This window comes from Rana temporaria, chromosome 5 (assembly GCF_905171775.1).
Source record: "Rana temporaria chromosome 5, aRanTem1.1, whole genome shotgun sequence".
Classification (NCBI taxonomy): Eukaryota; Metazoa; Chordata; class Amphibia; order Anura; family Ranidae; genus Rana; species Rana temporaria.
In genome coordinates, this window is record NC_053493.1 from 302,819,473 (window position 1) to 302,832,152 (window position 12,680).

A 12,680-nucleotide genomic window follows, 5' to 3' on the forward strand; every position below is an offset into this window, starting at 1 on the left:
TGTGCAATACAGTAGACTGTTGGCTTCCCAGCCAGTAGTCCTGTGGTAGTTTGCGTTTCTTTCCCTCAAGGAATCTATAAAATACATTCGCATATTAATACAGAGGAGTCGGAGTCGGGGAGTCGGGGAGTCGGAGTCTGAAGTACATAAAACTGAGGAGTCGGAGTCGAAAAATTTATCTACCGACTCCACAGCCCTGCTTTAAATGCTGTCCATTTTTAGAGCTACATTTTATTGTTGAAATTTTATTAATATATGTGCACATATTTACCCTCCTGATTGACGGTATAATTAACCGTCTCATCCTGCTCCTCTTCCTCGTCACCCACTACTCCACCAGAAGTTTCAGGGGGGGGGTGCAGCTCCTCCTCTTGCTCCTCCACAGGAACTGGGGGTGGTGATGTGGATGGCCCTGGCTGCTCCTCCTCATCCCTCTCCTCCTCTTCCACATCCTCCTCCTGCTCCTCCTCTGCGGCCTGTCGCCTTGTGCGCTTGGGGCGCACAGTTGGTAGCGGAGCTCCTATAATAACACAATGTTCATATATTATAAAAATGTTTTCTAATGACGTATGCAAATTCTGTGTACTCTACTGTATTGTATATGAATACAAATTAATTTATATAGACAGTTAACCAATGGGACAATGTTATATTAAAGGGTCTTGTGGGCACTACAGGGGACTGAGCGTGAGCTGGGCTGCCACCATGGTAAAATGAGCTGTTTTTGTCTCCTTTGTTTTGTTCAGACGATCTCATGTTAAAAAAAAGTACTTGATGGAGTACACAGGATTACTATAACAACCCCACGCCTAACACAGGAATTTAGTGGGAATCTATATATATAAAACTCAACGTGTGTGTGCATGTATGTATGTATGTTCCACCATCACGTCCAAACGGCTAAAGATATTTACATGAAACTTGGCACACAGGTTACTTATATGTCAGCCACAAATATAGGATTGGTGGTTTAACCCATACCCACCCCCATTTGCCTTGGTCAGGGTTTTTCTTTAAAGTCCCATTCAACTCTATGGGAAATACATGTTATTTCATAACAGCTGTAGATATTTCGATAACACTTGGTCACATGTTATCTATACGTCCACTTAAAGTATAGGATCGTTAATTTATCCCTTAACTAACCCCATTGGTGAGGGTCGGGCTTTTTGTTTAAAGTCCCATGCAAAGCAATGGGAAAAGTATGTTCCCACATAACTTCTGTGTTCCTGTCTGCTGTCCCATGTTTTTTTCCAACAGTACTATGAATACCTTGGCTGGTGGTGATATATGTTACAACAACATGGCGTCTTGGTTAACAACATCTGACCTTACATTAATTACATATGACCTTCCATAACTGTCCCCAAGGGACCCGGGCTGGCTCAACGCGATTGCCACTGCGCTGACAAGCCATTCACCTCTGCAGCTAGGGGTTCGGATCCCGCTCTCGGCTACATGTGAATTGAGTTTGGTGGTCTCAGCTCGGCCCCCGGTGGGTGTGCTATGCGAGGTAAGCCTGCGCTTAGTATGCCCACCTCCCTCCCACAAAAACCACCACACTTACACACGCACTCGCAATTGGGTTAACATGCACGCACTCTGACCATGCGGTCTCTAAAAAGAGAGGCGAAGGACTAACGGGGCTGGTTGAGCGGGCAAATCCTCTCACTCCCTTATAGGGAGTCCCTCTGCCCCGTGGGGCTTCGAAGCGGAGCAGGTAGGACGGTCTGTGTGGGAGGACCCCCTCACACCCGCCATTGCCACCCGGGGCATGGAGAAAGGTGGCAGATTACCTCTGGGGGAGGCCTGCCTACTCCCAACTCCTGCAGTCCGGCTCCTCTCTCGAGTACACGCACAAAATACACTTTAGGGAAAAAAAAACATAACTGTGACCAATAACTTACCAGGATGATATTTATTCCGGATACGCCTGACCCGGTTCATCTGGCGCCTCTTCAGGTCGGACCACTTTTTGAGGATCGCCATGCGAGTGTGTTCTTCGCCTAGTTCCTCAATCAGGGAGCTTATAACTCCCTGTTTTTCTTGCTGCCTCCGCAGCTCATCGTATCCTGTTTCCAGGAACTTCTGCAAGATGAAGAACAAAGTATATTGTAATACTTTTGTTGACAGCCTTATGGATATATGACATAAATGTATGCTATTCAACAATTGGAAGCATTCTCGCCTTATTAATCAATGACAGGGGTAACATGACAGATTTTATATACTGCCATTTCCGTCGCCACCTTTTTTACATAAATATAGCAGCCATTATCATTTGCATAATTATGAATATATACTAACTTTTAAACTAGACTAAAATGCAGTTGAAGATAATGAAATAACAGTGGTCAAAATACTTACACAAATCAGCAACTTTTCCTCAGATACAGTGAAATTACTTCCAACCATCTTGCTCTGCGATTGCGTTGCGATCATAAAGTTGGAAACTGGCAAGGGTCCAGGAAATGGTCGCGTGTTGTTCGCGTGTTGATTGCGCTGCTTGGACCGAGATGGGTCCATATGGCTTCGGCTGTATGGACCACAGTAACTCTTTTCCCTGTCAGGAGCCTAACGCCCCGGGGGGTCAGAGACGGGACCTTTTCGGAGGACCACTGACGTATGCAACCGTCGCAGTTTTTTGTGATGTCACTCTTTAGGTGTGTGCAAATTTTTCCTTGCACCGGGTGGAGTTTTTGGGTTGTGTTTTGCACGCCACAGGCTTTTCAACAGAAAATAACCAGCTGGAGGCAGAATGGTTGCAAAACACTACGGGTTTGTTACCTAACTCTGGGTTTCAAGACCAGTCCAACTCCAGCTGTTGCAAAACTACTACTCCCATCAGCCACGGTCTGTCAGTGCATGCTAAGAATTTTACTTTTGCTGCATCTAGGGTGCCACAGTTTAGAGACCCGTGCATAAAGGCCTGAAAAATGGGGGCCTGCAGAACTTACAATACTAGAAGTGCCAGCATTCCCAGGCATGCTGGAAGTTGTAGTTCTGCAACATCTAAAGGGCAATATGTATTCGAACGTCCTTGGGCCTTGAGGACACTGAAGTCAGGACGTTCGCATACGTCCTATGTCCAATAAAATGTTAAATTCATTATGCTAAATAACAAGGAAAAGTGCCTAAATACACATTTGCCAACCAGGGTGTCTGCAGCTGTCCAGGCATGCTGGGACTTGTAGTTTTGTAAAAGCAGGAGACACATTTTTTGTGAAATACTAATATCTGATCATATATACTAACTTTTAAACTAGACTTAAATGCAGTTGAAGATGATGAAATAACAGTGGTCAAAATACTTACACAAATCAGCAACTTTTCCTCAGACTTAGTGAAATTGCTTCCAACCATGTTGCTGTGTGATTGCGCTGCGATCATAAGTTGGAAACTGGCAAGGCTCCAGGAAATGGTCGCGTGTTGTTCGCGCAATTGCGCATGCGCGATCGAAAAATCGCAATCGCAATATGTATTTTGGTTAAAATATCATACATATTCGATTTCAGAGTGCTGCTACAGCAGTTTTCGAAATATCTGCAATCAATTTCGCATTCGCATGTTGCGATATTTCGATAAAATATCAGGAATATTCTGAGCCAATCAGAGCGCTCCTCCAGCATATCTCGAAATTGCGCAATAAATATCGCATTCGCATGTTGCGATATTTCGATAAAATATCACGAATATTCTGAGCCAATCAGAGCGCTCCTCCAGCATATCTCGAAATTCCGCAATAAATATCGCATTCGCATGTTGCGATATTTCGATAAAATATCACGAATATTCTGAGCCAATCAGAGCGCTCCTCCAGCATATCTCGAAATTCCGCAATAAATATCGCATTCGCATGTTGCGATATTTCGATAAAATATCACGAATATTCTAAGCCAATCAGAGCGCTCCTCCAGCATATCTCGAAATTCCGCAATAAATATCGCATTCGCATGTTGCGATATTTCGATAAAATATCACGAATATTCTAAGCCAATCAGAGCGCTCCTACCGCAGTTATTAAAAAAATCGCAATTATTTTCGCATTCGCAATAGCGAAAAATCGCATTCAATTAATTTCGATAAAATATCACGAATATTCGAATTTAGCGAATATATCTCGAATATTCGAATATATATTCGAGATATATCGCGAAATCGAATATGGCATATTCTGCTCAACACTAATAAAGAATATAATGGGGGAAGAGGGGAAGCAGCGTAACGTGTAGTGAGGTGAGCAAAAAACAACACAAAAACAGAGATGAAAAAACACAGTCTCCGGAACTCTGTGCCAACCGGGCACCTATCAGTCCACCCCTGACTATGGGGTCGTTCTCTAACGTGTGCGACATAAAGGGGGAGCCTCCCCCGCTGCCGCTCAGATTCCAACATTGGAAGGGTCATTTTTCAAAAGCTCTGAGCTCGCGCTGACAAAAACAAAGAGGGGAAGAAAAATAGCAATGTCCCGCAATTGGAGATACTAAAAACAGGCATTTCCCACAACAGGTGTCATACCTAGTCCACCATGTGCGGTCCGGTGCTTCAGTCCCCCTCGTCTACATCCCGTCTCCTGCGCAAATCTTGTTCGTTGCGGTCCAGCCAATCCGCAGCATCCGCGGCGGATTCGAAGAAGGTGGCTTGGCCTCTGACTGTGACTCTCAGTTTGGCCGGGTACAGCATGGCGTATGTTACTTGAATCTTTTGTAGGCGCTTCTTTACATCGGCAAATTTGGCTCTCCTGCGCTGCACTTCTGCGGAAAAGTCCGGGTAGAATGAGACCCTTGCTCCATTATAGTGTACAGTCCCCTTCTCCCGCGCCAGCCTGAGCACTATTTCTCTGTCTCTATAATTGAGGAGCCTGGCGAGCATGGGCCTCGGCGGATTACCTGGCGGGAGAGGTCTGGGTGGCGTGCGGTGAGCCCTCTCCACCGCAAATAGTGTAGTAAATGCTTCCGCACCAAACATCTCCTGGAGCCATGACTCCACGAAGGCTGTGGGGTCCCGGCCCTCCACCTTCTCAGGGAGCCCCACGATGCGAACGTTGTTCCTTCGTAGGCGGTTCTCGATATCGTCTGTCTTTGCGTTCGCCTGGCCCGCTTGCTGCAACGCTGTTCTGGTGTCTCTGACGAGGGGGGGCATCTGATCCTCCACCTCGCTAACGCGCCCCTCCACTGCCGTGGTGCGTTCTCTTATTTTCTGGATGTCATGCCGGATAAATGACACGGTTTCCGTCAGGGCCCCAAACTGCAGCTTTAGGCCATCCACGGACGCAGTCACAGATGTGGTGCAGCGTTGCACTGCCTGCAGGATCTCACTCAGCGTGGGTTGTGGAGAATCCTCTGGCCTCTCAAACAGGTCAGCTATCTGTTCTTGGGACACCTCCAGGGGCAGCGTGTCATCTAGGGTGGAGGCGCCATCTTGCCCCCCAGCCTCATGTAATGGCGTCGACAGCTGAGGGGGAAGGGAGCAGCTCGGGCCCTGGAGCTTTTGGGCATAGTATAGCATGTCTTTGGGCTGCTCCCTCCCCTGCTGTTTTTGGGTCTTAGCCGGCTTACCCGTCTCCTTGTGTGTCTCCCAGCCGCGTGTAGCTCTCTGAGGGAGGACGGAGCCGGCGCCATCTTGGAGGGTCAGGGCCGCCACCGCTGCCGCTTCCTTTTCGCCTCTACGGGCCATCTCCGGGATCGGGAAGGACTCTGTGTGGTCGCCGCTGTGTGGAGGAAGGTAGGGTGAGTCTGTCGGCGCTTTGTGCGGTATAGGATCGCCGCGGGAAGGATCGTTGCAGGATCAATAGCGGGAGCTCCGTGCCAAGCGTCCGCTCACATGCCTGTCCAGGCCACGCCCCAGCCCAGGCATGATTGACATGTTCAGGATAGTCATACTGACATTTTTGCCTGATCTGAGCATTATTACGCCTTTAGGAAAAGTGGACCAAATGCAGATCTTTTGCCTAGTAACCATTTTTTTTTAATTAAAGAAAAAACCTGATCACTTTAAATAGCAATAACTCCCCTTCTCTATGCTCCAGATTTTGTACAGGAGTTCCTTAGAGTAAGTCTGTTAGCAGAAAATTTAAAATTACCAACTAAAATAATTATCTGCTTCCCTAACACAACTTATGCCGCGTACACACGATCATTTTTCAGCATGAAAAAAAACATTGTTTTTCAGCATGTCCAAAAAACGACATTTTCCCAACTTCATCATTAAAACGACATTGCCTACACACCATCGTTTAAAAAAAATGCTCTAGCAAAAGCGTGGTGACGTACAACACGTACAACGGCACTATAAAGGGGAAGTTCCATTCGCCTTTGGGCTGCTTTAGCTGATTCTGTGTTAGTAAAAGACGATTCGTGCTTTTCTGTCTGTTATAGCGTAATGAATGTGCTTACTCCATTATGAACAGTAGTTTTACCAGAACGACCCATCTCATAACTTGCTTCTGAGCATGTGCGGGTTTTTTACGTCGTTTTAGCCCACACACGATCATTTTTTACAACCCGAAAAACGACATTGTTTAAAATGACGTTTAAAAATGCAGCATGTTCGAATTTTTTTTTGTTGTTTTCAGAAACTGAAAAATTATGTGTAGCCCACACACGATCATTTTAAATGACGTTTTTGAAAAACAACGTTTTCTTCATGCCGAAAAATGATTGTGTGTACGCGGCATAAGAACTAGAGCTAGACCACTACACATCTGGATAGGGAGGCCCGGAGTGTAGAGGAGCAGAGAGGATCGTAATGCAGGGCTGGGCATGACCCTGTGCATGGTAAACCAGGGAAGGGTTAATCTATTGCAGAGGGTGGGGACAGGAGGAAGTTTACTGCAAAGAGGGTGGAGCGGTATAAAAGGGGGAGGCGGGGGCTCCACGTGGTCAGTCAGGAAGAGATCGTGAGTAGACATGTGCATTTGTTTTCGTCCGAATGCATTTTCGTCCGAATTTCAGGTATTTTCGTTATCGTTTTAACAAACTATAACGAAAGCACAGAAAATGAAAACCGAAAGATTCAACATAAACAAATGCTTTATTTTCGTTTTTGTTGCGGTCGAATGTGCCTAACCTTAACCTCCCTGGCGGTAAACCCGAGCGTGACTCGGGGTTGATTTTTTATGCTAGGATCGGTAACCCCGAGTCACGCTCGGGGTGGACGTGCAGAGTGTGCAGCGGCGCGGCTTACCTTTCGCTGGATCCACAGGCAAGTTACTCACCTTGTCCCTGGATCCAGCGATGCCACCCCGCTGTGTGAGCGAGCGGGTCCTCCTCGCTCGATTCACAGTCTCCCCGTGTGCCGCCGATCTCCGTTCCCTGCGACGTTACGACGCACGGGAGCGGAGAACGGCGCCAAATTCAAAAAGTAAACAAACACTTTACATACAGTATACTGTAATCTTATAGATTACAGTACTGTATGTAAAAAATACACACCCCCCCTTGTCCCTAGTGGTCTGCCCAGTGCCCTACATGTACTTTTACAGGGAGTGCAGAATTATTAGGCAAATGAGTATTTTGACCACATCATCCTCTTTATGCATGTTGTCTTACTCCAAGCTGTATAGGCTCGAAAGCCTACTACCAATTAAGCATATTAGGTGATGTGCATCTCTGTAATGAGAAGGTGTGTGGTCTAATGACATCAACACCCTATATCAGGTGTGCATAATTATTAGTCAACTTCCTTTCCTTTGGCAAAATGGGTCAAAAGAAGGACTTGACAGGCTCAGAAAAGTCAAAAATAGTGAGATATCTTGCAGAGGGATGCAGCACTCTTAAAATTGCAAAGCTTCTGAAGCGTGATCATCGAACAATCAAGCGTTTCATTCAAAATAGTCAACAGGGTCGCAAGAAGCGTGTGGAAAAACCAAGGAGCAAAATAACTGCCCATGAACTGAGAAAAGTCAAGCGTGCAGCTGCCAAGATGCCACTTGCCACCAGTTTGGCCATATTTCAGAGCTGCAACATCACTGGAGTGCCCAAAAGCACAAGGTGTGCAATACTCAGAGACATGGCCAAGGTAAGAAAGGCTGAAAGACGACCACCACTGAACAAGACACACAAGCTGAAACGTCAAGACTGGGCCAAGAAATATCTCAAGACTGATTTTTCTAAGGTTTTATGGACTGATGAAATGAGAGTGAGTCTTGATGGGCCAGATGGATGGGCCCGTGGCTGGATTGGTAAAGGGCAGAGAGCTCCAGTCCGACTCAGACACCAGCAAGGTGGAGGTGGAGTACTGGTTTGGGCTGGTATCATCAAAGATGAGCTTGTGGGGCCTTTTCGGGTTGAGGATGGAGTCAAGCTCAACTCCCAGTCCTACTGCCAGTTTCTGGAAGACACCTTCTTCAAGCAGTGGTACAGGAAGAAGTCTGCATCCTTCAAGAAAAACATGATTTTCATGCAGGACAATGCTCCATCACACGCGTCCAAGTACTCCACAGCGTGGCTGGCAAGAAAGGGTATAAAAGAAGAAAAACTAATGACATGGCCTCCTTGTTCACCTGATCTGAACCCCATTGAGAACCTGTGGTCCATCATCAAATGTGAGATTTACAAGGAGGGAAAACAGTACACCTCTCTGAACAGTGTCTGGGAGGCTGTGGTTGCTGCTGCACGCAATGTTGATGGTGAACAGATCAAAACACTGACAGAATCCATGGATGGCAGGCTTTTGAGTGTCCTTGCAAAGAAAGGTGGCTATATTGGTCACTGATTTGTTTTTGTTTTGTTTTTGAATGTCAGAAATGTATATTTGTGAATGTTGAGATGTTATATTGGTTTCACTGGTAAAAATAAATAATTTAAATGGGTATATATTTTTTTTTTGTTAAGTTGCCTAATAATTATGCACATTAATAGTCACCTGCACACACAGGTATCCCCCTAAAATAGCTAAAACTAAAAACAAACTAAAAACTACTTCCAAAAATATTCAGCTTTGATATTAATGAGTTTTTTGGGTTCATTGAGAACATGGTTGTTGTTCAATAATAAAATGAATCCTCAAAAATACAACTTGCCTAATAATTCTGCACTCCCTGTATAAAAATAAAAACTGTTCTTTCTGCCTAAAAACTGTAGATTGTCCAAAAGTGTCCCTTTATGTCAAAAATGGTTTTAGATCAGCTAGAAAACAGCGATAATAAATTATAATCACTTGCAGAAATGTGCGATAGCGATTTGCGGGGAAATTCGTCATAAAAAAAAAAAAATAATGACAGCGACAATTCTGCAACTGAGCAAATTTCAGTGATTTTGAGTTGATTACATTATTGAATAATTTTTATTATAATTATATTATTATTTGTTATAATTATTTATAATTATTTATTATATTATAATTTATAATTTTGTTTTAAAAAAAAAATCATACCCGGGATGCCTACAAGACTCTTGCTTGGTCAGATTTAAGTGAGTTATTTCTAAAAATTACAGGCCTACAGTATAAAACGCCAAATTTCCTTGCAAAATAATTGTACCGCTTTTGGTACGTAATTCCAGACAGAATCATACCGCCAGGGAGGTTAACTCTATTAGTCCAATATTATTCTACATAAAGAGAAAAGATTCAACATAGAGAGAAAGGATTTGATATTATAGAGACATGAAGAAGAGTCGAGAGAAAAGATTCTTCTTCTTAGAACATTCGACAGACACCATAAGCCTTCAATGACAGATTCGACCTTAATTGTGCCTAACCTTAACTGTATTAGTCCAATATTATTCTACATAGAGAGAAAAGATTCGACATAGAGAGAAAAGATTCGACATAGAGAGAAAAGATTCGACATGGAGAGACATGAAGATTCGACATAGAGAGACATGAAGATTCGACATAGAGAGACATGAAGAGTCAATTTTTTTTTATTTTTTTTTAAGATTCTGTCGATGTTTTATTTTTTTTTCTTCTTCTTCTTAGAACAGTCGACAGACACCATAAGCCTTCAATGACAGATTCGACCTTAATTTGGATTTTCGGACGGATGCGTTTTTTTTTACGAAAAACAAAATAAATAAAAACGAATTTCGGGAGTAACTAAATAAATGTATTTTTCAGACGAAAACGAAATTACGAAACTAAATATTTCAGTGTGCACATGTCTAATCGTGAGGAAGGAGGCAGTTTCCCCACCCATCCTCCCTGTGTTTCTGTTGTGCGTCTTTCTTGCTTTCAAGTCATGGATTCAGGTCATCATAGCAGTGATAATGGCGATGTCCTTTGGTCTTTGATGGTGGAAGAGAACAGATATGATGGAAGTGGTGGGGGGTCCAGCGGTGATATGGGCCCCTCTGGGGTATTCCAGTGGAACGGTGTCTGCTGCAATACGGTTATTGGTTGCACTGTGGGAAAGGGGGTGTCTCTGAGCTTTTACGGCTGGAGGCCTTGTATGGAAAAAGGTCCCGCAGTGTAGTGGTGGTATGGTTAAGTGTTGGGGGGTACCGTCAAAGACCAACAGGCTTACTATATTGTACCTGTTATTCTGGTGACTGTATTGTAGGCACTTGAGCCACATATGTATTTTGTTTTGTTTTCTTTTGTGTTATGTGAAAAACCTTAATAAAAACAACTTAAAAAAAAAAAAAGACCAGCAGGCTGTGGGTGTGTTATAAAGTTGCCGTTAAATGTTGTTTGAAATTATTTAAATATTTATTTAAATAATTAAAGCTGTCCTCCACCCTAAAGTGGAGTCCCGCTGATCGGAACCCTCCCCCCCTCCGGTGTCACATTTGACACCTTTCAGGGGGGAGGGGGGTGCAGACACCTGTCTAAAGACAGGTATTTGCACCCACTTCCGGCCACACGCTACGGGCGAAAGACGGGCATTCCGTCACATCCCGTCTGTCGCCCGTTGTGTGCTGGGAACACTCGGCTCCCAGCACACAGCATGTGAGCCAATCGGCGGGCGCAGCGCGACTCGCGCATGCGCCGTAGGGAACCGGGCAGTGAAGCCGCAGCGCTTCACTTCCTGGTTCCCTCAGCGTGGATGGCGGGGGGAGCAGCAGAGTGACGAGCGATCGCTCGTGCTCTGCTGCGATCGGCGCTGGACTCCAGGACAGGTAAGTGTCCTAATATTAAAAGTCAGCAGCTGCAGTATTTGTAGCTGCTGACTTTTAATATTTTGTTCCCATGGCACATCCGCTTTAATTAATTAGTAATTTGTTTAATAAAAGGGCTGCTATGGCCAGTTTTTCTCCAAACTCAGGTGTCGTCTCTTTTACTGGGGGGTTTAAAGGTTGGGGTATAGGGAGTATGGAAGAAGGTAAAAAATGGGTCAGTAGGAGTTTATCCAGACTACATGGGTGATGTACAAATTTAGCCAAAAGCATGCATGGGCAAATTTTATAACAAGTATATAACAGAAATAAATGCAGTGCATTCCATAAATAACATGGCCTGCAGAGGTTTGGTGATAGACAACCATGTGTCTTACCTTCAGAACACCAAGTGTGGGAGAAAACTTCAACAATTCTTCTATGACATCACTGAAACCCTTAGCAGCAGCTTTAAAAAGAGCAGAGGTGCCATCCTAAAATCAATAGAGTAAAACATTAGAATCACTTTATTTTCATGTTCGATATCATGAGAAACATTGTGCTAGGATTCTGATCACATAGCATATTTCCAAGAAGCACTCCTTAACAGTATACAGAGAAATACAATATTAATCATAAGAAGAGTTCAATAATTGCACCGTCTAGTTATTACAAATTGTAAAATGCTCTGATATTCAAAAAGATTCAGCCATGACATATATCATTGCAAATAATTTTTTTAAAACTGTTTTAGTAGCAACTCCTATGCCCCGTACACACGACCGGTTTTTCCGCCGGAATAAACTCTGACGGGTTTTTCCGACGGAATTCCGCTCAAGCTGTCTTGCATACACACGGAAACACCACATTCCAACCGTCAAAAACGCGGTGACGTACAACACTTCGACGAGCCTAGAATAATGAAGTTCAATGCTTCCGAGCATGCGTCGAATTGTTTCTGAGAATGCATGTTTTTTTCTCCATTGGAATTCCATACAGACGAACGGAATTTCCGTCGGAAAAAAAAGAGAACATGTTCTCTTTCTAAAATCCATCGGAATTTCCGACGGAAAAAGTCAGATAGGGCATACACACATATTGGAAAATTCCGATTCCGTGTGTACGTGGCATAAGCGTTCGGAGAATCCCCTTTCACACTAATAAAGTGCTTTTATTATTATCTCTGTCACCATTGGACAGATTTGTTTCATTTCACATCCTAGTGGCCTCCAGCAGAGACACAGACAAACACTTTTTTATATTTCTTAGCACAGTGACAGTGGTACTAACTGCCAAAGTATAATATTACTTACAATCCTTGAAGCATCTCGATCAGCTCCTCTTAGCAGCAGCACCCTGACCGCCTCGCTGTACCCCAGCTGTGCTGCTATCCAAAGAGCAGTGGTTCCATCCTGGCACAGAAAGTGTTACTTTAGCCACAGACATGTAACTTTTTTTTTTTTGCTTTATAACCATACACCTTCAATGGTGAAATGTTATCCTTTGATTCCACTAGATGGCATAATGCACGTTGAAATGTTTTCATCAAAGTCTTCTTGCATATCTTCCCCATTTTCCGTAATCAATGACGGCAAGCATTATGAAACTGGTGTTTGATTTTCTCAAATTTTCACCCTCCTGCAT

At 44.1% G+C, this 12,680-nt stretch overlaps 1 protein-coding gene across 3 annotated transcripts in view; it reads right to left on the reverse strand.

The window, feature by feature from the left end:
• The window catches only part of ANKRD29 (ankyrin repeat domain 29), an 88,082-nt gene that overhangs the window by 16,002 nt on the left and 59,400 nt on the right, over positions 1-12,680 (reverse strand). For 2 of the 3 annotated variants that reach the window (XM_040354077.1, XM_040354075.1), the window contains 2 exons: positions 12,350-12,448; positions 11,435-11,530 (listed from right to left, as the gene is read on the reverse strand). In XM_040354077.1, the coding sequence (XP_040210011.1) occupies positions 11,435-11,530; positions 12,350-12,448 (195 nt within the window). The remainder of the gene's footprint in view (positions 1-11,434; positions 11,531-12,349; positions 12,449-12,680) is intronic. The other variant, XM_040354076.1, reaches the window with a different exon arrangement.